The 23,008-nt window shown below is 49.9% G+C and overlaps 1 protein-coding gene across 2 annotated transcripts in view; it reads right to left on the reverse strand.

The window, feature by feature from the left end:
* Nucleotides 1-806: 806 nt before the first annotated feature.
* CREB3L2 (cAMP responsive element binding protein 3 like 2) overlaps nucleotides 807-23,008 on the reverse strand; it is a 97,564-nt gene continuing 75,362 nt past the window's right edge. Inside the window, exons 5-12 of one of the 2 annotated variants that reach the window (XM_066262377.1) lie at nucleotides 21,941-22,164; nucleotides 21,138-21,284; nucleotides 20,216-20,274; nucleotides 18,872-18,940; nucleotides 8,138-8,237; nucleotides 7,768-7,894; nucleotides 5,638-5,854; nucleotides 807-3,323 (exon numbers count right to left, since the gene is read on the reverse strand). In XM_066262377.1, the coding sequence (XP_066118474.1) occupies nucleotides 3,248-3,323; nucleotides 5,638-5,854; nucleotides 7,768-7,894; nucleotides 8,138-8,237; nucleotides 18,872-18,940; nucleotides 20,216-20,274; nucleotides 21,138-21,284; nucleotides 21,941-22,164 (1,019 nt within the window). In that variant the 3' untranslated portion in view covers nucleotides 807-3,247. The remainder of the gene's footprint in view (nucleotides 3,324-5,637; nucleotides 5,855-7,767; nucleotides 7,895-8,137; nucleotides 8,238-18,871; nucleotides 18,941-20,215; nucleotides 20,275-21,137; nucleotides 21,285-21,940; nucleotides 22,165-23,008) is intronic. The other variant, XM_066262378.1, reaches the window with a different exon arrangement.

Here is a 23,008-nt window from a genome sequence, read left to right on the forward strand (position 1 = left end):
AGTACACGGGCAACACCGAGAGATTTGGGAATTAAAAAAAAATAACACGGTATTTCTAGTGGGTCTGTAAAAAAGTGGGGCTAAAAGCTGCTTCCACAAAAAGGTCACCTCCTGTTGTCCCCACTGGTGTCACCACTGCCGGGGCCCTAAAGGAGGAATCTCGTTCAGCTGTCAGACTTTTACATAACGCTCTTTCTGTGAGCGAGGCTCCAGAGTCCAACGCTTCACAGTAATTCTTTCCTAAAACTGGCACCTGGCCTTCCGTGGTCGGGATCCATTGCCAAGTGCCAAGTAGAAAGTTGTGAAAGGAACCCCGCTGGGCATGGGGAGGGGGGGGGGTCTGAGTGACTCAGGTCTCATCCAATCACAAAGCACCTGCTGGCTGACGTTTAATAAGGCTCTCTCCTTCAATGGGGGCAATCAAAGAAAGGGAAGAAGAAAACCAGTTTGCGACAGTGAAAAATACGATTAACACATAGATTCTCTATGGTTTATGGTGGCACGGACCGTCTCATGTTTTCCAAAACTGAGATTCGGAAGCCAAAGCCTGCCGCTATTTGAAATTATCAAGGCTCACGAGGGATCACTGCCCAGTCTGTGAGACCGTTCTGTCGGGAAAGCAAACCCACTGATGTTCTGGGCCAGAAAACAAGCACACGTCCATTAACTATTTGGGACTCACCTACTATTATTCAACTCTTCTGTGGCTCTCGACCCTATTACATCCTTCTGAAGGAATAACTGTTTAGTTTCCTTTACTCATCAAAGCAGGAACGGGGGGCAAAAGTTTTTTTCTCAACAAAGCGACAATCTGGCTCTTAGAACCACCCTCCTCCTCAAACGGCCTCTTGAGCTCACAGTGCGATGCCTCGTGTCTCTACAGACTCCGTTCAGAAGAACGGTTTCCCAGACAGAAAGCCACGCTGGGCGGAGGTCCGGGGAGATGGATGTCAGACAAGAATGGCGGGGGAGCAAATGAGATCCTCTGGGCTCTGAGGACCAGGGCAGCCCGTTTGGTGCCCCCCCCTCCTGCCCTCCTCATTCAGGGTAGCAGGGTTTCATGCTGGCTAATTCAGGAGCCTCGCAAACCCAAGCCAGTTCCGTGCGGCCGGTGGGTAGGCTGACCCATCCTCATGCTTCTGCCCTTAACTATGAAACGTTTCCTTTGGCACCGTCCGAACACTGACTTCAGTTGATTCTGTCTTCTCCCCTTCTCGGGCCCTCATGGGCTGCCTGTGGCTGATGATTACATGACATTCTACAGGGAGGGACGGGTCAGCAGTGGCCCATGGTTACCGGGCACCCACCAGGCCCTGCTCCCAGGGTCTGGAGCAGATAAAAAGGAGGGAAGTGAGTAGAGAGGAGGCGGAACAGGGGGCAGGCTGGCACGCCCTGTTCCTGCTCAGCCAATGGTCTCGGCCCTCCCCGGCCAGTGTAAGGGACAGGGCGGGGGACCGTCAGGACAGTCCGATTGCTTTCACACGCTGCTGAGAAGAGGAACTTGGCCATCTCCCAGTCTGGAACACTCTACATCACAATAGGGAGACACAGGAGTCACTGACGGTGAGCCCCAAGTGTACCCGGACGGACAGACACGTCTGCTTACAAGGTCTGATGGCCAATGTCAAAGACACCAAATCCCATATCCGAGAGGGAATGGAAGGCCCGGCTGTGAGCTTAATCCCTCTTAAGTACAAGTTCCAATCACAATATGGATGACAGAGAGAGAGAGAGAGAGAGAAGGAGAGAGGAGTTAAAGCTATAGGCTCTTCAGCTACTACTAAAAATAACATACAAAATGTAAGCACATTTCCTACACAAAGTCTTTTACCAGCTAGAGAAAAACACTTTAGGAAAATTTTCTACATTACACAATAAAAAGGCAATTTCCATTTCTTATTTGTATGAAAGAGAAAAGATTTTTCTTTTTTAACTACAAAAGTTAGTTTAATCATTAAAAATAAAAAAAGTAGGTTGGGGGGTTAGGTTTTGTCTCTTTGGGTGAGCTGCAAAGTAGCCAAACCTGACTATCAAAGGTAAGACTGTGGATACGTACACGTCCCCTACTCCGACCCCAGGAGCAGACCTTGGGCGCCCCTCCTGAGTGGAGGCAGAAGAGGGGGGTAAAGTGGGGGTGGGGGCGATGGGAGGGAGGGGCCGGGAGCAGGTGTGTGGGGCAAGCTAGCGCGGTTGTCCGGAACGCCTCTTGCCCAGGGCGGGGCTTCCCTTTTCTGTGATGGGCACCGGACAGACAGAGCGTCTGGCCACAGAATCACAAACAGGCCTGAGCCATCTTTTCCTCTGAGTCCATTCTAAGGAGGGCGTGTGCTTACAGGAGTTCCCCAACCATAATGATCGACCTCCAGTAAAAAAGAAGAGAAGGAAACCACATATGATCTGGAGGACTGGGGACCCTGGCGCCGAAGTCCAACCAAAGATGTGCTGGCGTAGGGGGAGGCGTCGGATCTCTGCAGTGTGGTCGCTAGCGGGAAGCCACAGCAAGCTAATAAATACTATTTACAAATGGGGAGGAGAAGCCGGGGAGGCGGATCTATGGGCGTGTGGGAGCACAGGGTACGGAGTCCTACAGGGCAGGTTTGCCTGGGGTAGAAAAGCCTGACTTGTTCAGGCATTGCACTTGCGGCCTGAGAAGGTGAAAGGGGAGCCCTCGCTCCAGAGGCAGGGGCAGTCGGCAAGGGCTGGAGGGCTTGGACAGAGCAGAGAGGCAGGGGGTGCTCACTGGACACCCTGGCGCTTCCGGGGCTGATGGGGGCGGGCACACGGGAGACCCAGGCGGAGGAAGGCGGGACATCTGTCAGGGCTTTGCCTGATCCAACGGGCGTCCTGGTACTTGAATGGCTGGAGTCTGGGGTCGCCAATGAATAAGAACCATCTCTTCTTCAAGCAGGTGTCTCACCTCCCCAGGGGAGAATCAGGCAGTATCTTTTTGGCACTATCGGTAGAAACAAGCCCGCTTGTCCCACCCTTGACTCTAAAACAATGTCCTATGGCGGTAAGCAAGAGGGAGGAGAGATGCCGGGCTCCCTTCTGCAGGGAGGGACGCGGGACTGGAGGGGAAGGCGCTCTCACCGCAGGCGAGAATCCCAGGCTGTCCTCCTGTCCAAAGCCATGGCTGCTCCTCCATGTCTTCATCCATATCCGGTGGGAGAGAGGGAAGGCGTAAGACAAAGGCAGCTTGGGGACGTAGAAGCAGAGCGAAGGGGAAGAGGGAGGTGGGGACCGCCTCTTAGAAGGTGGCGTTCACTCTTCTGTCAAGTTCTACAACTTTTAGTGTTTCGTTCCCCTCCAGTTTGGCGCTGACCCTGTGATGGCAGCAGAAGGAAGAAGTCTTAGCCACGTCGGGCAGGAAGACACAATCGTTTCATGATGGCAACTTTGCAGGCTGGCCCGAGCATGCTTCTTGTCCCTTCCCTCCCAGTAGCAATTCTCCATTCCCAAAGTCCCCCATGACAGCCTATCTGTCCACTGCCCTACCTTTCCCTACACAAACGGAGACATCCCAACCCAGAGGAGAAACATGGCAGTTTGGTACCAATCTGTTATACAGTACTTTAAAGTGCTTATTCACGGAGGACGGTTAGTCCTATGCTAGACTCTGGGAAGGAGAAAATAAAAGGTTAAAGGCCAGCCCTGGCCGGTTGGCTTAGTGGTAGAGCGTCGGCTGGCGTGCAGGAGTCCCGGGTTCGATTCCCGGCCAGGGCACACAGGAGAAGTGCCCATCTGCTTCTCTACCCCTCCCCCTCTCCTTCCTCTCTGTCTCTCTCTTCCCCTCCTGCAGCCAAGGCTCCAATGGAGCAAAGATGGCCTGGGCGCTGAGGATGGCTCTGTGGCCTCTGCCTCAGGCGCTAGAATGACTCTGGATGCAACAGAGTGACGCCCCAGATGGGCAGAGCATCGCCCCCTGGTGGGCATGCCGGGTGAATCCCAGTCTGGCGCATGCAGGAGTCTGTCTGACTGCCTCCCCATTTCCAGCTTCGGAAAAATGAAAAAAAAAAAAAAAAAAGAAAAAAAAAGTTAAAGGCCAATCCCTGGTTTAGCATAGCAAATAATCCAAATAAAGAACAAAAAAATTAATAAATAAATAACCCAAAAAATGAACTTGAAATAACAATATGTAACAGAAAATAAGCACATTATTAAAGCGTGGAAGGCCTGGAAAGCCTCTAGACACTCAGGCTTCCACACCCAGGAGACATCCCCAACAAGCGGGACATCAATGGGGCCTTGAAGAGCTGAGCTAAGAGGGCAGCTGGGTCTCCACTGCCCTACAATTTCTCTATAAGAAGAAGAATAATGATGCCTAACCTCTTCAAGTATTTAACGAGGTTGATAGATCCTATTTGCTTAGTGCTTAAAATGGTGAGTGCTAGTACCTGTTACATATATGCACGTAGAATGTAAACCTGTAAAAGCGTGTGGAATTAAGAACCTTCCCTGCAGCAGAGGGGGAAAGCTGAAGAGTGAGAGACGGTTTCTCTCCCCCTTGCGCTGGAATAGCACCATTTCTCGGAGGCGCAGGGGCAGTTTGTTCAGTGCAGTCACCAACCACACCCACATAACCAGGGGTGTGCATGCAGACCCTCATTCCCGTGCCGTCTACCTCTCCCAGGGACCACTACTGACACAAGAACAACACCTGGCACCCATATAAGCCGTTGTGTTTACAAAAATTTTTTCTCCATTACTACCTAAGGGAAACAACTCATATAGAATTGGAGCCAGATATGTTATTTTCAATATGGAAGCATAGACATGCACAGCACCTCTTCCGTGGCATCCCTCCTATAAAGGTATAATTATAATTAATGCATGTTTACTTACATATGTATGTAGCATCACATATGTGTATGTCTACTCGGAAGGAAGCTAGAGAAGGTATTTGGAGGCTGCATTTGCACTGCAAGCATTCGACCATGACTGAGTTGTATGTTTACTCATGTGGCTTTGAGGGGATGAGGAAGAGAGCGAGAGGGAGTCAAGCCCTTTCCCAGTGTCGTGGAGCCACCACTGCCAGCTCCCCAGTGACATGGCAGACATGGAGGTCCCTTTCCCATCTCTGTTAAGGGCAGCTATTGGCAAACAGTAGACCCTCGAGAGTCCTGAGTCCTGGAAGCAGGTCCTGAAAGAGCTGAAGGAGCCCTGGCCAGTTGGCTTAGCAGGAAAGTGCCAGCCTGGCATGTGGAAGTCCCAGGTTCTATTTCTGGTCAGGGCACACAGGAAAAGCAACCATCTGCTTCTCCACCCCTTCTCCTCCCCCTCCCCCTTCTCTCTCTCTCTCTCTCTTTTTCTCCCATAGCCACGGCTTGATTCAAGCAAGTTGGCCCCGGGCACTGAGGATGGCACCATGGCCTCAGTCTCAGGCACTGAAATAGCTTGGTTGATGAGCAATAGAGCAGCGACACAGATAGGCAGAGCATCGCCGCCTAGTGGGCTTGCTGGGTGGATCCTGGTCAGGGTGCATGGGGTAGTCTGTCTCTCTGCCTCCCCACCTCTCATTTAATTAAAAAAAAAAAAAGAGCTGAAGGACTCTGAGTGGTCTCCGCCCACAGTCTAGGTTGCTGACTCACAACCATTGTCAGCGCATGCGGGGGTGGAATGTGTGTTCAGGTAACTCACAAGTGCTGCTGCAACTCCAGCAGCACCGACTTCTCCAGGCTGGTCTCATTGGAGATAATGAAATGGGGAAGATCCACATCCGGCCTTGCCTCCAGCCCCGATGCCCTGAGCAGGGCGGGGCCTCTGTCCCAGCGCCCCAGCTCCCCGGCCGAGGCCGGGCCGGACGGCTCCTCCAGGGGAGAATGCTCCTCATAGATCAGCAGGTTTCTGGATCTCACTGAGGACAGAGCAAAGTGACAGGTGTTAGGGAGAGACCACGAGGGCACGTCACAGCCCTTCACTCGATGCCCAGGGCTGGGGCAGATGACAATCTGTGGGCTGATTGCCTGGGACTGAGCAACTGGAGCTGGCTTTCTATAAAGGCTTCAGAGTTCTGTGCATTGAAAAATTAAACCAATTACACAGTGCTGGTAGAACAATAAAAACCAAACAAACACAATGCAAACTGCCACCCCCCACTGCTCTGAAAATAAAAACTCCCCTCCTTGGCCACCCGAACCATCTGGGGGAAACACTTCAAGGGAAACGGGAGGAAAGTACTTGGAGATGGCCCGCCCGGTTACTAAGCATTCCCAATGCGTGGGTCTGACCTGGAGACAAGGGACAAGGGCAGGAAACTGCATTTTCATTTAGAAACTGGAGTGGAGACCCAGAGCCATAAATCAAATGGCAAGGACAGTCTCTTTTGTTCTATAGGATAGTTGTGTCGCTCCATGGCTCTGTATAATGTATGCTCTCATGGGCTTCCAGTTACATTTAGAGATTTAGCCGCTTAGTGAAATAAGAAAGTCCCAGGGGACCACCGAAATTATTTGGTTGTAATGCTAGCTAGCATTTCTGTCATATACCTGGACGGGACACACTTGCCTGAAGACCACAACTGTTTCCGAACTGCACAAGAGTGTCATCCAAATCCAATACCCTCTAATTCCACACTTGGTCCTGCAGTGTCTGTGAATTCATGGGGAGTATGACCCCTACATATCCCCTGTGTATTTCCTACATATACTTAGCAGAGATCACTGAGCTAGGTGAGACTATCACACATGTCTCATCTAACACCTCAGTCTCCGAAGTCTCTCAATCTCGGGCATACTGTTTTGTATAACCGACCGATTCTTTAATGTCATTTTACAAACTCTTCCAAGGGCACGTCTCATTCTACTGCATGAAGGCAGAAACACCAGGACTTCCCATAATGTTCCCATGGAAGCGGAATGCTCCCGGCCCCCCGGGGAAAAGCTGTGTCCCTTCCCCTTACCAGAACTCAGAAAGGAGACATCAGAACTTGCCAGGGAACATAGTCACGGGCAGGAGCCTGCAAAGTGGGCTCTGTCGTGCTGCAGAGACTTCCCAGTGGAGCCTCAGCCCAGTGGGGGAGGAGCACAAGGCGGAACCCCAGCAGGCACCCCCTCACACACCTGTCTCTTCCCTCTTTCAATGGAGAAGTGACACTGGAAACATTTTTTTGTCTAGGATCCAATAAAATAATTTATTACGAAAAGCTATTCTGATTATAATTGTCTCCCTTGGTCCATCAATGGACAGATATTATTTTAAAAGGTGGCTTATAATATACTGTGTAAAGCTGAAGTTTTAGATGGACAATTCCCACTCAATAGAATACTACCATGTGTAATTGTAGAGACAAGGAAGGGAGGGGTCTGTTACCACTTTTTTTTTTTTTTTTTTTACAGAGACAGAGAGAGAGTCAGAGAGAGGGATAGACAGGGACAGACGGACAGGAACGGAGAGAGATGAGAAGCATCAATCATTAGTTTTTCGTTGTGACACCTTAGTTATTCATTGATTGTTTTCTCATATGTGCCTTGACTGTGGGCCTTCAGCAGACCGGGTGACCCCTTGCTGGAGCCAGCGACCTTGGGTCCAAGCTGGTGAGCTTTGCTCAAACCAGATGAGCCCGCTCTCAAGCTGGCGACCTCGAGGTCTCGAACCTGGGTCTTCTGCATCCCAGTCCGATGCTCTATCCACTGCGCCACCGCCTGGTCAGGCTGTTACCACTTTTGAAAAATCAGACTTTCACATCAGGCACCCTCTGGACAGCTGAGCTGTCAGAAAGCCCCAGAGAAATGAACCCAAGACCTTCCCATGCGTTGCACGATGTCTTACCCACGGAGGCGGTGTACGGCTCCGGCATCGAGTGCTGGCTGGGCAGGGCCATCTTGGTGGCAGAGGGATAGGGCCCGTAGCCCTGAGAGAAGCTGCCAAACGCCACGGCAAAGCACAGCACGACGACCTGCAGGGGCAGGGAGACCGCGGGTGCTGTCGGCTCTCCGCTCTGAGACCCACTGGGCGACCCTGTGGACCCGCCACACCCGGGAGGCCCCGCCCAGGGGCAGCTCCCATAGGTCAGCCACTCGCAGGGAGCTGCGCGTTTCCTCCGCCCTCACAGCATCTGCACTTGGCAGGTCAGGGAGAAAGGCTAGAGATTGGGGGACGGGCGGGCGCCGTGCCGGTACCGTCCCTTCGGGAAACTCACCATGAGGCAGGTGCCGGTCTGCGTGCTGGCCAGCTTGCAGGTGCGAGAAACCTTGCCCATCACCAACATCTGAAGCTTCTGCAGTTGCTGGAGCAGAGTCCTGCAGATGGGAAGAATGGAAACCACGGATGGAGTCTGAGAGAGAAGCAACGCTTTTGGGGGATCTGCCCCCCGAGATCCAGGACAGTGGCTGTGACTTTGTGCCTGAACTTGAGGAGAGTGACAAGGGATAGTCCCATCTGGAAGAACACAGGGACACCAGGGCTTTCCAGGGCCAGCGTTACAGAGCGTCCTGGGGCTCAAAAGCAGCCACTTTCACAGCTTGTCCAGTTCTTGTGCTGTTCTCGGTAAGAGGGGAATGCCCCAAATTGTCCCTGACATGTCAGGACTTACCTGTCAGCCATTGGGGGGGAAGAAAGCTAAAAGGCCATTTTGACCATGGAAGAAGACGTAAGACAGCAGAAAAGTACGGCGAAGAGGAAAAGCCCAGCAGAGAACAAGCGAAGGAGTGACCAGAGGTGGTGGCTGTGATTGGAAATGACAACGCTATCCCTCAGAGGGCAGACTTGAAGAAAGAAAAAAAGAGGGCAAGACCAGAATGGCAGAGAGGCAAACAGATGTAGCACCTCAAGCCCAGGGTCCCTGAAGGCTCACAGCACCTCCACAGCCAAAAATTAAGCCAAAATATGAAAGAGCCAAAAACCCTGATCTGGGCATGTGCTCCGAGCCAGGATGGCGGAAACCATCCTCTAATGCTGACTCTGATCTTTCTCCCAAAAGAGACAGTAAGCAGAAGCAAAACAGAATTGTTCTATCCCTAAAACTGGACAGTGCATACCCTTAAAAGGGAAAGGTTTGGGCTGAGAATAGTATATTCTGCTCTGAGTCACACATATTCTGACCTAAAGTCACATAGAAAGCAGATGTTGAAATTCTTTGCTAATCCTGAACCACAGTGAGCCATAGAAAAGGATCTCACAACACACCCTCCTGAATCAGCACCTCGGAGATGCACTTTTGCACCAGCAAAGAAAAGGAGTTAAAGCTCTTCCCTCCCTCATCCCTTTCCCCCAAGCCCAGGGCAGGAGGCAAAGTGGAAACATTGTACAAGCAGGTGCTTCTCCCTGAGTCTCAAAGAGTTTCAGAAAATGTATGGTGTGGTGTGGTGTAACTTCAGAAAGCCAGACAGGATCACTGGGAAACATGAACCCATCACTCATTTTTGCAGAATTGGGGGCTTTCACAGATAAATTGCCTCTCATTCAGTTTGTCTTCTGAGGAGCTTCCAAGGGCTTAAGGAACAAGCAGGGTGTCCCATGGTTTGCAACTTCTCCCAGGCAAGTGCCAATAAAACAAGTCTCCTGGGTATAAACCAATTAAGGATGGGTTGGCCATAGGATGATATCACTTTCAGCAGTTAAACTGATAAGACAGGGGGCAGAATGTGAACCACCCTGAGCACATGCAGAGGGAAGGCTCTCTGAACCCAAAAATCTGTGTGTGGTCCCAACTACGCTACATATTTACCTGGTGCCATGACTTTAACTCAAGCAAAACAAAATCATTCATCCCATTAATTAACATCATTAATTAAGATTCCTTTAAATGAAGAGTTTTCTCTCTCTCTCTTTTTGCTACATAGTTGTAAATTGTTTCTGCTTTATGGTTATCTAGAAATATAACCACACGTAGTTGAGACTCGATTCATGTTTCTGTCTATTTGAGGAACACTGTCTTTAAAAGTTGTCCGTACATTACGCAAGGCTGAGAAATACTGATAAGTGTGATCACCTTAAATTCTACTTTCTTAAAGAAATCCTGTCATTTGGGACAATATGGATGACCTTGGAGGGCGTGATACTAAGTGAAATAAGCTAGACAGAGAAAAAGAAATACCAGGCAGTTATCAATAAAAGTGGAATCTTGCGGGGGTGGGGGAGGGGAGTGTTGGACTCAGAGAAACAAAGAGTAGAAAGGTGAAAAGTTTTTGCCAGGGGCTGGCGGATAGAGGAAACAGGGAGAGGTTGGTAATATGGTATAAACTTTCAGCTACAAGATGAATAAGGTCTGAGAGCTAATGTATAACATGGTGACCACAGCCGACAGCACTGTATTGGATGATTGAAATTTGCTACGAAAATAGAGCTTAAATGTTTTCACCAAAAAAATTAAAAACCGAAAGGTAAATATGGGAGGTGATGGACGTGTTAATTAACTCAATGTGGGGACTCCTTTATGTATACATACATCGAATCATCATGCTGTATGCTTTAAATATCTTACAGTTTTACTTGTAAACTATGCGTCAATAAAGCTGGGACAAAAGAACACATTTGCCACTACAGCATCACGTGATACAGCAAGCTGTTCTTCCTCATCACACCTTTTCTTCCCTCTCCCAGAAACTCCCGAGTGCATGCCATTCCTACCCCGCGTGGCTGAGAGCTGAGTGAGTGACCGCACACCCACTTCCCGGGCGAGCACTCCTCCCCGGAGCTGAGACAGTCCACCGTTAGACAGGAGAGGTACTGTCAACAGGGACCAATCCGCACCGGGAAGTCACAAGAAAGCCCAGCCCAATGGCAATGAGACGCGTACGCACAAAGTTTCAGAGAAAATGACGCAAATGAAAACAAGAACAGCCCGTGAACAGTTGGCGGCACTTCTCTAGCTACACCCGGATGAACTGCGAGTGACAGGCACAAGCATCACAGGGGCTCCTGGCCCTCCCGCCGGTGTCAGGGACTCGGACCTGAGCCTCGTTTATGGAAATGGAAATGAGAAGACCCGTGTCTCCGTCGGACCCCGGCAGAGCTGGTGACAGGGCTGCTGAGGTGGTGCACGGTCGCCCAAACGGGGGGACAGGCTCCCAAGGCAGAGACCAGAGTCCACGCCTGGTGCCTTGGCTCTTTGCCTTTCATCACGTTCCCAGGTAAGCCCCGCGTTTAGGCAGATGGGCAGCATTAACTCTCCTGACGTCATCAGCTGACAGAGCAATGAGAGCGCCCCCTTCTGGGGCATGTGGGTGGGGGGGTGTCAAAGCAAACGCCCCTTTGAAAAATGCTTGCTGCGTCTTTCTCCTAGGGACAGAAGAAGCTAGGCCTCCTTAAGGGAGAGCCCAGGACCTCATAACTGTTCTGGGATGATGTGCTACTCTCCCAGATGTCACTGGGACAGATGCCCCAGCCACCACTAGCAGCATGGAGGACAGCCATGACCCTGCTTGCTAGGGAGAGAAACGGCAGCCATCAATCAGATAAATCAAAGAACGCTTCCAAAACTAAAGCTATTAAATCAAATAGCTGACCCGAAAGTGCCTTCAAAGCTCAATAGACACTTCTCCTTGATAGCTGTGTTCTACATCATCCGTGATCGTGGCTAATTATGGCTTAATGAATTCTCGGGCTTCCGGGAGTCGGGTCTTAATTTAGAGAAAGGAGTACTCTTAGCCAACGTGTATCTGGGCCAAGAGATTTCTCACGGCTTGTCAGACTGGCGTGTCCAACACGCACCCGAAAAAAGTGGATTTCTGTCCTGCAGTGAGACGCAAAAATAAACTGAGTCGCTGTCCTTGTGTGGTCCCTCGCAAAAGAGCAGTCGAAAGAAGCTGCCAGGCCCGCCCAAAATAAAGCAGCACCCTGCATCCTGGGAGGCGTAGCACAGAAAACTGGGCAAAACAGTCAGAAAGGAGCCAAGAGTGTGAGACACAATCTTATCATCACCAGGCAACGCATCAACAAGAGTTGGGTGTTTTCTTTGTCTCTGGTCTAATTTTGTTCCCTTCTATACTCTTCATTTATATATAGAGAGTAGGCATTATCTTATTGCATGTTATACTGTGAACATTCAAGTACCTGATTTCTCTGTGGAGCCAGAAACCAGGACCTGGGAAAAAGAATAAATGGGTGGTTCCCCATTCCTCGCTGAGCTTCAGGCCAGGCTTCTTCAGCGACATGCGTCCTATTGAACCTTGTAGCACACCTTACTCAGAAACGGAGCTAGCCAGGCTATGGCACGTGCACGCGCACAGATGTGTGCGGTCAGATGTGTGCGTATATAAAGCACTCTCTGGGTAAATCGTTCTACAGAGATGGAAGAACTTTATCCACATCCTTTGGAACTATCTCGAGAAGTATTTTCCAAATTCCAAATCATGAACCACTTGTGGAGTGTGAGAAACTATCAGGTTGTGACTGCTGTGTTTATTTTAAAATAAAACAATCAAGTAGAACATGAAATATTTGAGGGTATCATGCGTTGGTAAATAACTATTCATCCAAAGTGTGTGACGTGTGCAAAAGAGAATCACATGCCATGAAAATTCTACACTTCGAGTTAAGTGCTTATTTATGTCTGATCTTCTACTTAAGTCCTGAGCGTTGTCCATGGGGCTCTAACCTAAACAAAAGGGGAGGTATGAATAGTTTCCTTTCTCTTCCTGTGTAATTGCTACATTACAAGAAGTTTATTTTGCAGGGGACAGAGGGCACTTCTGAAATAGTCTATTCCCTACTGGTCCAAGAACACACAAAAGAGCATCCTAGAATGTTTTCTGAGGCTGTGGGATTTCTTATTTTACCACTAAATTACACTAAAATGCCTTTCAAGTCTCGCTGGGGGACTTAGTCTAGTACCCAACAATTCTCTGAAGTCTGAAAGGTTTTCACTGTCTGAAAAGAAAGCTTATACTCTCCATAAAACCAGAAGTTGAAGATCATGGGGCCATGAAAAGTGAATTAAACTGAGGTAAAGAGCTACAGAAGAGTAACTTGTCATTCATCAGCACTCGATGACCTCTGTGTAGAACAAGGGAATGGGCTCGGCCAGTTACAGCCAGTTTACAGCAAGGAGGAGAGTTCTCACAAAAAAGACCAGGATAGCGTGTAGGGAGCGGATACACAAAGCTGGTGCCCATGACCCAGCTGTGTGGCTGAACAAACAACTTAGCAGAGCCCGGATACAACCACCGCCTAGTGGAATTAGCCAGAAAGACCTTGACCAGCAACTGTACACAGATTTTAAAGAACAAGAAGCGTGGAGTTAGACAGAGAGGACTATGGCCAGGAGGAAGGTCAAAGAGGAAAATTTAGGTATTCTTATTTCTGATAATGACAGAGATACAGGTCAGGACAAGCACGTCCCTTATTCCCATGAAGTCTGGGGAAAGGGTACCGAGACCCCTATACCACACCGTACCACACATCCTCTCTTCACCCAACCCACATCAAGCCAGGCAAACTTGGCCCGGAAGTGCCCCCAACACCTGCCCCTTCCACCTCCCTCCAAAGCCGGGTTTGAAATTAGAATTCTTGGACTGCCCAGGGTTTCTTGCCAAAAGCAGCTGTATCACCAGAACTACTCCTGGCATAGCCTGCACCCCTCTGGCTCTGTGCCACACTGGTGGGGAGAGAGGGTCCCCCTGGGGTCTCTCATGCTCCCACACATCCTACTGACGACACAGGACAGAAGGCCCTCACTGCTCTTTCCCGTGGGACACAACACGGGTTGTTTATGAAGCTGATAACCTTAAGAGAGGAAGTCATGAATCCCCCTGGGTGCAGAGCAGGCTTCTTTATTGCTTGCTATAAAAGCAGTGGGTTCCCCAAGCTCAGGGTTCCTTAGCTGGGACACAAACCCACTGGGAACACAACATCCACCCGGGTTCATCGTGGAATGTGCGGGCAGGGAGAATGGATGCCAATCTGCTGAAGCTCACGCTTGCTTGCTGTGGTGTGAGTGATGACGTCCTCTGTCTCTGGCCCGGGACCCTGATGACTTCTGTGAGTCAGACCAAATGGAATCCCCGATCCACTACGCAGTGAAGGATTTCAGGCACACACCTGCCCAGGTTCAAACTCCAAACTCAGCCCTCACAAAGAGCTGTATTTAGCCACCCATTGGCTTACCAGGTGGCCCTCTGTTGTCCTGGTCAATCCCTCATTGAACAGACTTCATTTGGGTAGAGATCCACCCAGGTCTGGAAATGGACTAAGACCCTTGGGGCAGGGAATTCTAAGGTCTCAGGTACCGGGGTATGGTCCAAAGGGGTCCAGTGAGAGCTCTGGAGAGACACGCCCCCTTGGTCCCGCTGACCACTTGTCCCATGCAGCAGGGTGTGGCTGGTGGAGAGCCAGGGCAGGGTTCTCTAAAACATGGAGTCAAAAGCACGACCCTCTTGTTCAGGTCTACCCTTGACCCCGTGCTTCAGAAAGTCAGTGTCCTCAAAGGAGAGAGAGGTACAACCAAAGGGAAATCAAAGTAAAAACAAAGTGGTGAAGTTCTAGTCCTCATTCTACCTTTAAACATTTGGATGACCTTAACCCCCCTGGGACTGTTTCCCCTTCTGTGAAATGAAGTGATTGGAAGTTAAAGAAGATGATCTCTACAATATACTGCAAGTCTAAGCTCCACGTGCTTCTATAAATCAGGGCTCAAGGAGGCAGACCCCCAGCAAAATAAAAAATAAACAGAGCAAGCCAAGCCACAGACACCGAAAACAGCTGGGCTAGGCGTGCACGTGTGTGCGAGTGTGTGTGCATGCGTGCATGTGTGTGTGCGTGTGTGTGTGTGTGTGATGTGCAGAAGACAAGAACATAAAGGGGGAAAGATGGATGTCTCAGGAATGAGACCAGGGCAGGGCCAGGGAGCCTGCAGCTCAGGGGGGAGAATGATTAGCCCAGGGAAGCCGGGGGGATCCTCCGGCACCCACACACAGGCTTCAGGTCCTGCCTACGCTGTGTAAGTGAAAATGTATTTCCTGACTGAGCACAGGAAGGGGGGGGGCCTGGGAAAACCCCTCTCTCTCATCTCACACATTTCCAGAGGGCTTGCAATTAGCGGATCGCCTCAGCAGAGGAAGCATGAAGGTGCTTTCACACTGGCAGCTGTGCCCGAGAGGCACTGGGGCAGGGCTGCAGAAGGGGAGGGAGGACTTCTTCCCTCCTGTCCCCACCCTCCTCTGATTACCTGAGCTCAGCTAGAAGGGGCTTGTCGCCTAGAATCCACCAGGAGCTAGACAGCAGCTGTCCAGGGCAGTGCAAACCCAAAGACTCAGAGTTGGCTCCAATCTGAGCGCTCACTTTCGCCTGCATGGAAAAGTGCCTCGCGGTGTGCAGCACAGAAACAGTGCAATGTGAAGAGGCAGGTGTTTTTCCTTAATGGGCCAGCAATGACATAGCCACTCACCTTTCCCACCATATGAAACAGTGGCACCCAGGGTGTCTCATCCCACGTCTGGTGACGCAGGTTCCTGTCCACTTCCAGCCCTCCTTCTACCTCTGTCCAGCTGCCTCCCAGGGGCAACAAAACAAGAAGCATAAACCGACCACAAACACAGGTGTGTGTTCCTCAGGCCCAGCCCTGTGTGTGGTTCAAACACTGGGCCACGTACCCAGTGTGACACGAGGAGAGGATCCAAAGGCCTCTCCTGGCCACGCGCCCACAACGCCAACTCCACATGGCTGGCTCAGGGCAGCAGACTGCCCCGGTTTACATCACAGCCATGCTGCCGAGCGTGGCGTCCTCCGAGCAAGGGTGGCCCTGGTGGAGAGCAGGAGGGCCTGGGGAGGAAGCAGAGGGAAGGTGGGCCTGCTGTCCCCACAGCATCAAGAGCAGCCACATTTGTATCTGGACCTCTTGAGCCAAAACCCACTGAAAGCTGCTGGACTTAGAAATTATAACCCCAGGAGCTTCCCGATTGATGACCCGTGAGAAGATTACAGATTAATCCATCATTGGCCATTACCACCACATAAGGTTCGTCTACCAGGAAAGATAAGTCTTTTTTTTCCTTTGAGAGATAGAGAGAGGTGGGGACAGAGACAGGAAGGGAGAGAGATGAGAAGCATCAACTCGTAGTTGCAGCACCTTAATTGTCCATTGGTTGCTTTCTCATATGTGCCTTGACCGGGGGGCTACAGCCAAGCCACTGACCCCTTGCTCAAGCTAGACCCTGGGCTCAAGCCAGCGACCATGGGGATCATGTCGATGATCCTATACTCAAGCCGGCAACCCCGCACGCAACCTCAGGGTTTTGAACCTGGGGCCTCAGTGTCCCAGGTTGATGCTCTGTCCACTGTGCCACCACAGGTCAGCCAGGAGAGGTAAGTCTTGAAGTAGGAAAGGAAATGAGAAGAGAATGAGACCTCTGGGGGCAGTAGCAGTGGAGGCTCCTGAGCCTGGCACTGAGCAGAGGCAGCACTGGAAGGGAGTCTTCCCCAGTGGACACCCAGTAGACCAGATGGCCAGGCAAAGGTTCCACACAGTAAAGCAGACAGATGCAAACCCACCACTGACCCCCAGAGAAGGACACGAGATCTGTGGACCCCAAGCTCAAATAAGCCATCTGTTCCCAGACCTCATACTGTATAATAATTAATATCATATGAAAATAGATACACCCATTATTTTCAAAGATAAAAACAACTGGCAAAACAGGGGCTGTTGCTCCACAGAACCAGATGTGTCAATGGTCCTCAGATGACAGCTCTTTATCAAATCTGATAAGTGAGGGTTCTGTAGAAATGTGTGTACAGGTATAAACATACAGCCAGTGTATTCTGTGAAACTGAAAATCTTCTAACAAAAAAGTATGTGCAACAGAAATGAGTACATGTATAATCTAGTCCAAATTTATAAAACGTGTAAAATATCCCAAAATGTAAATATATGTCTGGGTATTAATACAGCAATTTTTTAAATGATTGTATCTTCTAATTTTTGTACAATGGCCACGAGTGGTTATTTATTTTTTCCTAAGGTTTTTTAAGGTCAGCCTGTAAAGGTAAGGAGAGACCCTAGATCACAAGCACCCACTGTTCCCAGCACAGCCTGTGCTGCATCTCTGCTGCCCCCATGTGGTAGAGGGAAGACATGACACCCAGATACCCAAGACACCCAACAGAGACCAAATTCCCAAGTTATCTTGGATTGATTTCTCTGCCTCTTTCACGAGTTCACGGCCTGGATTTGTCCCACTCCTGAACACGAGGCTTCTGTGGCAGACAGTGCTAGGATATACATGGGAACTCCTATCTGCTCCTAATGCTAAAGAGATGGATACAGACCCTGGTACAGGGTTCAGGACCCAGAGAACCACTCCGGCAGGAATAAAGGTGGAAATAAGAAAGGATGAAACCTCAGGAGACTAAGGGCCAAAGGTGACCATGAAAGCAGGCGCCTAGTGGTATTGGAAACGCCTCCTTTGTCCTAGGGGATCAAGAGGATGCCACAGGGAGTTGGTGATGGTTACTTCTGCCATCTATGTTTACAGGGCACTCGAAGCGACCACCTTTGACCTGCTATCTCAGAGCACATTCCCAGAATGCAGAGGGAAATTCAGTGGGTCCAATATTCCCCCCGGACGCTAGTTTTAACTTACGATTAACACACCATGAAGACTTGATAATGTTACTATCAAATGACAGGCAGGTAGATTTAATCTGATCCTCTAGTATTTGCAGAACTGTTAGAAGGCATGAACTAAGTTTTAAAATGATTAACGTTTTGCTTACCGAAAAATCCATTTTTTCTTGCTTGAATAATTGGATCTCTAACAACTAAGGGTAAGTGGATCACCGAATGAATCCCCTTCCCCTCAAAGCACAGGGATGAACCAGGTACACACACAAACACACATTGTGTGTGAAAGTCCCCAACTGCCTGCCTGTTCCTTAGCCCTGGACTCCAACCCCTTTCTCCTGCATAGGACCTGGGGCTGAAGCCCATATGGTCCTTCTGTGTGGTGGCGCCAGAGTCAGACTCTGCATTCAAATGCAGCTCTGGCGTCTGCTGTGTGGCCACGGGCGAATTAGTGAAGCTTCCTGAGTCTCGGCTGTCTCCTGTGTATCCTGGAGAGAGGAACAGGACCACCTCCTGGGCTGCCGGAAGGTTAGATGAGCTAACATCAGTAAAGGGCTGAAAAAGCGTGGCTGGCACAGGGCATCCTGGAGAAACTCATTAACTCATTCTGCCCTTTTAGTTCTATTGCAAAACGGGTTTGACGTGTAATTAATTAGATAATTTTTTTTTTTCAAAACAGTAATTAAAAATGAAAATACTTCCTACTAATAAAGACCATTTCTTAATAAAATTGGGCGAGAACAGAGTGGCCAGGGCCTCCTTGCCCACCTCTGCAGTTGGATGTTCTCTTCAGGAGACTCAAGCTTATGGACTTGATTCTCCTACAAGCCTCTCCTTAACTCCCTTTTTAAAAAATTTTTATTTTTAATTTATTGTGTGGACATGGTTTCAAGTGTCACACTCAATTCCTTAACCCCATTAATCACAGCCCATGTCAGGATCAGCCTCTTCATCAAGCCCGTGTGTTTCAGGAAAAGTAAAGAACATGCATGTGTCTGCGGTATGTGTGCATGTGTGTCATTGCATGGAGGCGTGTGTGCATGTGTGTATTGTGTGTATATGGGGTACAGCCAACTTGAGCACCCAGCACATCTACACTTTCTTTTTTTCTTTTTTCCGAAGCTGGAAACGGGGAGGCAGTCAGACTCCCGCATGTGCCCGACCGGGATCCACCCAGCATGCCCACCAGGGGGCGATGCTCTGCCCATCTGGGGCGTTGCTCCAGGCCGACGCTCTACCACTGAGCCAACCGGCCAGGGCCACATCTACACTTTCGATGTGATCTCTTCCGCCTTCCTTCTGGCTCTGGTGCTGGGTCCGCCAGCCCCCATCTCTCCCCACCGTCCTGTGGGCACTTCAGCCAGCTACACTTACCTATTGGTGTTCTCCAGAACCTCAACCTTCTTCCGGAGCTCCAAGTTCTCCGTCGAACAAGACTCCACTCTATACAGGGGAGAGAAAGAGGCAGATCAGTCCCATCAGTAGAGCAGCGCGGAGCCCGGGGCTCAGCTGGAGGCAGCTGGGGATCAGAGAAAGCCCACAGACGACTCCAGGAAGGGGAGGGAAAGGCCTGGCAACCTGCGCTGGGAATAAGGGTGTGGAGACAGAAGGAACAAAAATAGAAAGCGTTGAGTAACAAGTGCCCGAATAATAGATACCGCATAGGATGGCACACAGTGTGAACTCCTGCTAGGGAGTCCCCACCTCGTCTTCTCTCTCTTTTTCCCTGCCTGGCAATGCCCATCACACTGTCCCTCTGCCCTGTAGGGTCTGGGTGCCACCAGCTCTACTCTTGGCCAGAAGGACCAATAGGGAGCCAAGGGGATCAAGGCAGGGTGACAGGGAGAACCCAGGGCCTCAAGACAAGGAATCCAGGTGCTGGAACATGCACGTCCCAGCAAAGCAAAAAACAGATTTTCACAGAAACCTTTTGACCCTGGATGCCAACAGAAAACGAGGAAACAGATTTGTCTAGGGTGGCCAAGTGGAATGAATTAATCAGCTCTACTCCTTTAGGCTGAAATGGCGCCTCCCCTCTGAGGAGTGCGGGTGTGTGTATGTGAATGTTAATATTTGTGCTTGTTGGAAAGGAAGCCTTCAAAGACTCAGGGATCTTTGGTCGGAAATGGGATATGGTACAACTGCCTGCTAAGATCAAGTGCTGTGATGGACCTTCAGACTATGACACTAAGTGAAATAAGTCAGACAGAGGATGTTAAGAACTGTGTGACTTCACTTATATGTGGGATTTGAAACTAAAAGCAACAAATGAGCAAACAAGACAAAAATACAAACTTACAGACATAAACGCATGGTGGTTACCGGGGAGGAGCGGGTGGCAGGGAAGGAAGGAAGGGGTAAAGGAGGTCAGATATATGTTCACGGAAGACTTGAGCTCGGGTGGTAAACACACAATGCAATATAAGATGATGTATTACAGAATTGTTTACTTGAAACTTACATAATCTTATTAACCAATATCACCCCAATAAATTAAAAAAAAAAAAGATTCAGTGTGCTTTCACTTCTTGCCATTATATAAGCGTCCCCTCTGAACACCACTAGGTGGCAGGCGAGACACAGCTGATACACCAGCAACTGTGTGGTGGCGGCAGAGGGCTCCAACCCCTACTCGCTCTTGGAAAGCAAGAGCTCTGCAACGCCCACTTCTCTGTGAATATTACCCAATAACTGCAAGCAGTCTGGCAAGGGACTCACTTCTTCTCCAAGCTGTCCATGTACTCTTTCTTCTTTCTCCTACTTTCCTGGGCAGAAATCTGAGGTGTAAGGGGAGAAAAAAGGATAAAGTTCCAGTTATATCAGAGAGCCAGGCACATGGTGATGGAAGCGAGGGTCAGCGCAGAGATCCCGGGGGTCTGCTTCCCGCTGCGGCCACTCCTCGCTTCTTCAACTCAGAGCAGCAGTCTGCAGAATGTTTTTTATTAAAAACCCCAATTAAAATGAAAAAGATTAAACAAGCACCCATGAGTATTTATATTTATTTATGTATAAATTACACACAGGTTGGAGGAACTGACAAGGACAAGTGAAGGAACTGACAAGGACAAGTTGATAGAAAGTCCTCGTGGCCATAGGGAACACAGTCAATAACATTGTAACGACTATGTGGGGGGGGGGGGGGGGGGGGACTAGAAATACCAGGAGGATCCCTTTGTAAAGTACATGACTGTCTAACCACTATGCTGTGCACCTGAAACGAATACAAAATCATATTGAATGTAAAAAACTGCAACTGAAAAAAAATTAATTAAAACATAAATTACAGAGAGGCCGAGTGGAGGAAAATACTAAGGCTGAGATTTTTTTTTTTTAATGATTTCAATGAAAGTTCTCATTTTTCCCTCCCACTCCTGAATGAGTCATCTCATACCCAGGGTGTGCACACCCAAACAGGGAGTCCGCTGACCCAGGGGACAGGTGGAGGGGCTGGCGGGAGGCGGGCGCGAGGTGACTGAGGTCCCCGTTCCCAGCCAAGGGGGAGGGAAGGGCTGAGCCCAGGTCCCCATCACAGACAGGCCTGTGTTGGCTGAGGGGAGGGGACGGGAGGGGAGGGGAGGGGCGTGACTTGATTCTGCTCATGGTCTTTGCTCACTGAAGCGCCTAGATGTGAAGCGCTCACCTTATTCTTGATCTTCCTCCGGATTTTCTTCAGGGCTTTCTCCTCTGATTTTGTCAGGGGCAGCTTGGTGGGGATGGGGTAGCCCTCGGCCACCAGGGTCCTCTTCTCCTCCTCCGTCAGGACCAGCGGGCCAGAGCCCTGCAGCTTCTGTGCGAACCGAGAGCAGAGGGCTCAGGGACGGACAGCCGGACACAGTAGTTTTTATTTGAAAAGCAGTACACTTATACACTGCTCACAAAAATTAAGGGATATTTCAAAATGAATATGAAGCGATAAAATATCCCCTAATTTTTGTGAGCAGTATATATGTTAAGGATAAAAGAAGGGTCATGACCTCTAATTTGTCACTGAGTTAAAAAAAAAAAAAAATTGTACCACAGACAGCAAACTAATTTTTGAGCTTTAGACATCAAAGCATTTAATCCCTGGGAGATTTTTAAATTCACCAAAGGTTGCTTATTTAAAAACAAAGCGATTTCCTATTGTAGGATGTAAGGATCATCTATGTTGATGGTAAATATATATGTGGGCTATAATTAGGAGAACAACAGTACCCTTTTTATTCCTCATGCTATAACTATGTCTAATAAACATCTGAATAAAACCGGAGGTGTGCAGAGAGAGAGAACCGGGAGATGACAAGCCATTCCTAAAACTGTTCTTTAAGAGCATCACCCTGCTTTACACCTGTAACCTCCTGACAGGAATAACAAGCACGCGGCCTTGAATGGCAGCCACCTCGGTGAGGGTCCAGGTGACAGAATGGGAAGGGATCCCGCCCAGGGAAGTCCACGGGGACTCACGTGCGGTGCTGTGAGAAGCGGGGAGCTGGACAGCGCGGAGGGGGCCCGCGGCACGGCTCTGGCCGGGCTGTGGGTCGGCGGCAGGCCGAACGGGTGCAGGCGCGGGTTGGGGCTCAGACTGCCCTCCGAGTCACTGCTGTGGCTGCTGGGCGGCGTGGGCGGCAGGTGCAGATGGTCCACGGGGGCTGAGCGACAGAGAGCAGTTCCATCCATCAGACAGCGACCTAGCGGGGTTTGGGGGCGGCTAGACAAACCACTCAGCCACATGGCGGAACATGGGACGACGCAGCAGAAAAAGGAGGGCCCTCCATGAGCTGATGGAGGAAGATCTCCGAGATGCTGTTGCAATAATCAAGGTGCAGAACAGTGTCTAAGGTAGCCCTCCTTTCATAAGAGAGGAGAAGAAGAGAATACAGGGTTCTATTTGCTTTATCTGCATAAAGAAGTGCTGAGAAACAGATAAGAGACTAATCACATGGTGACCGAATGGCAGGGGCAAAGGATGGTAGACAGGGACAGTGGCGTAACTTTCTACAGAATTCGTTTTGTGTCGTTCCTAGAGTTGGACTGGTAAACCCCGTAATTGTATGATTATCTCAGAGAGAGAGAGAGAGAGAGCAAAACCTGGGAGCCCGCACGGGTTTGAGGAGAGCTTGTTTGTTCCTGGAGGAATGTGCATGGTTGGGCCTGCAGATGAGAGGTCAGGCATGACTCAGTCAGAAGGTACTAAGTCCAGGTCCAGGCCAGGTGACTCACTGGATAATGCTTTAACCCGGCATGCCAGAGGTTGTGGGTCCAACCCCGGTCAGGGAACGTGGGAGAAACAATCAATGAGTGCACAACTAAATGGTATAACTAAGTGAAACAATGAGTTGATCTCTCTCTCTCTCCCTCCCTCCCTCAAATCAATGGAAACATCTGTAGATAGATAAGTAGGCACAGGAAAATGAACAAGGCAGAGCGGGTGTCTCCTGCAAAGTCCCCCCGCATCTGAGCCCCTCTTTTGCCCATACTCAGGGACACACACACCCCCTCCCAGGGCCCGTGGGCCTCTACCAGTATCCACAT

The sequence above is a fragment of the Saccopteryx bilineata genome, chromosome 2, assembly GCF_036850765.1.
Source record: "Saccopteryx bilineata isolate mSacBil1 chromosome 2, mSacBil1_pri_phased_curated, whole genome shotgun sequence".
NCBI lineage: Eukaryota > Metazoa > Chordata > Mammalia > Chiroptera > Emballonuridae > Saccopteryx > Saccopteryx bilineata.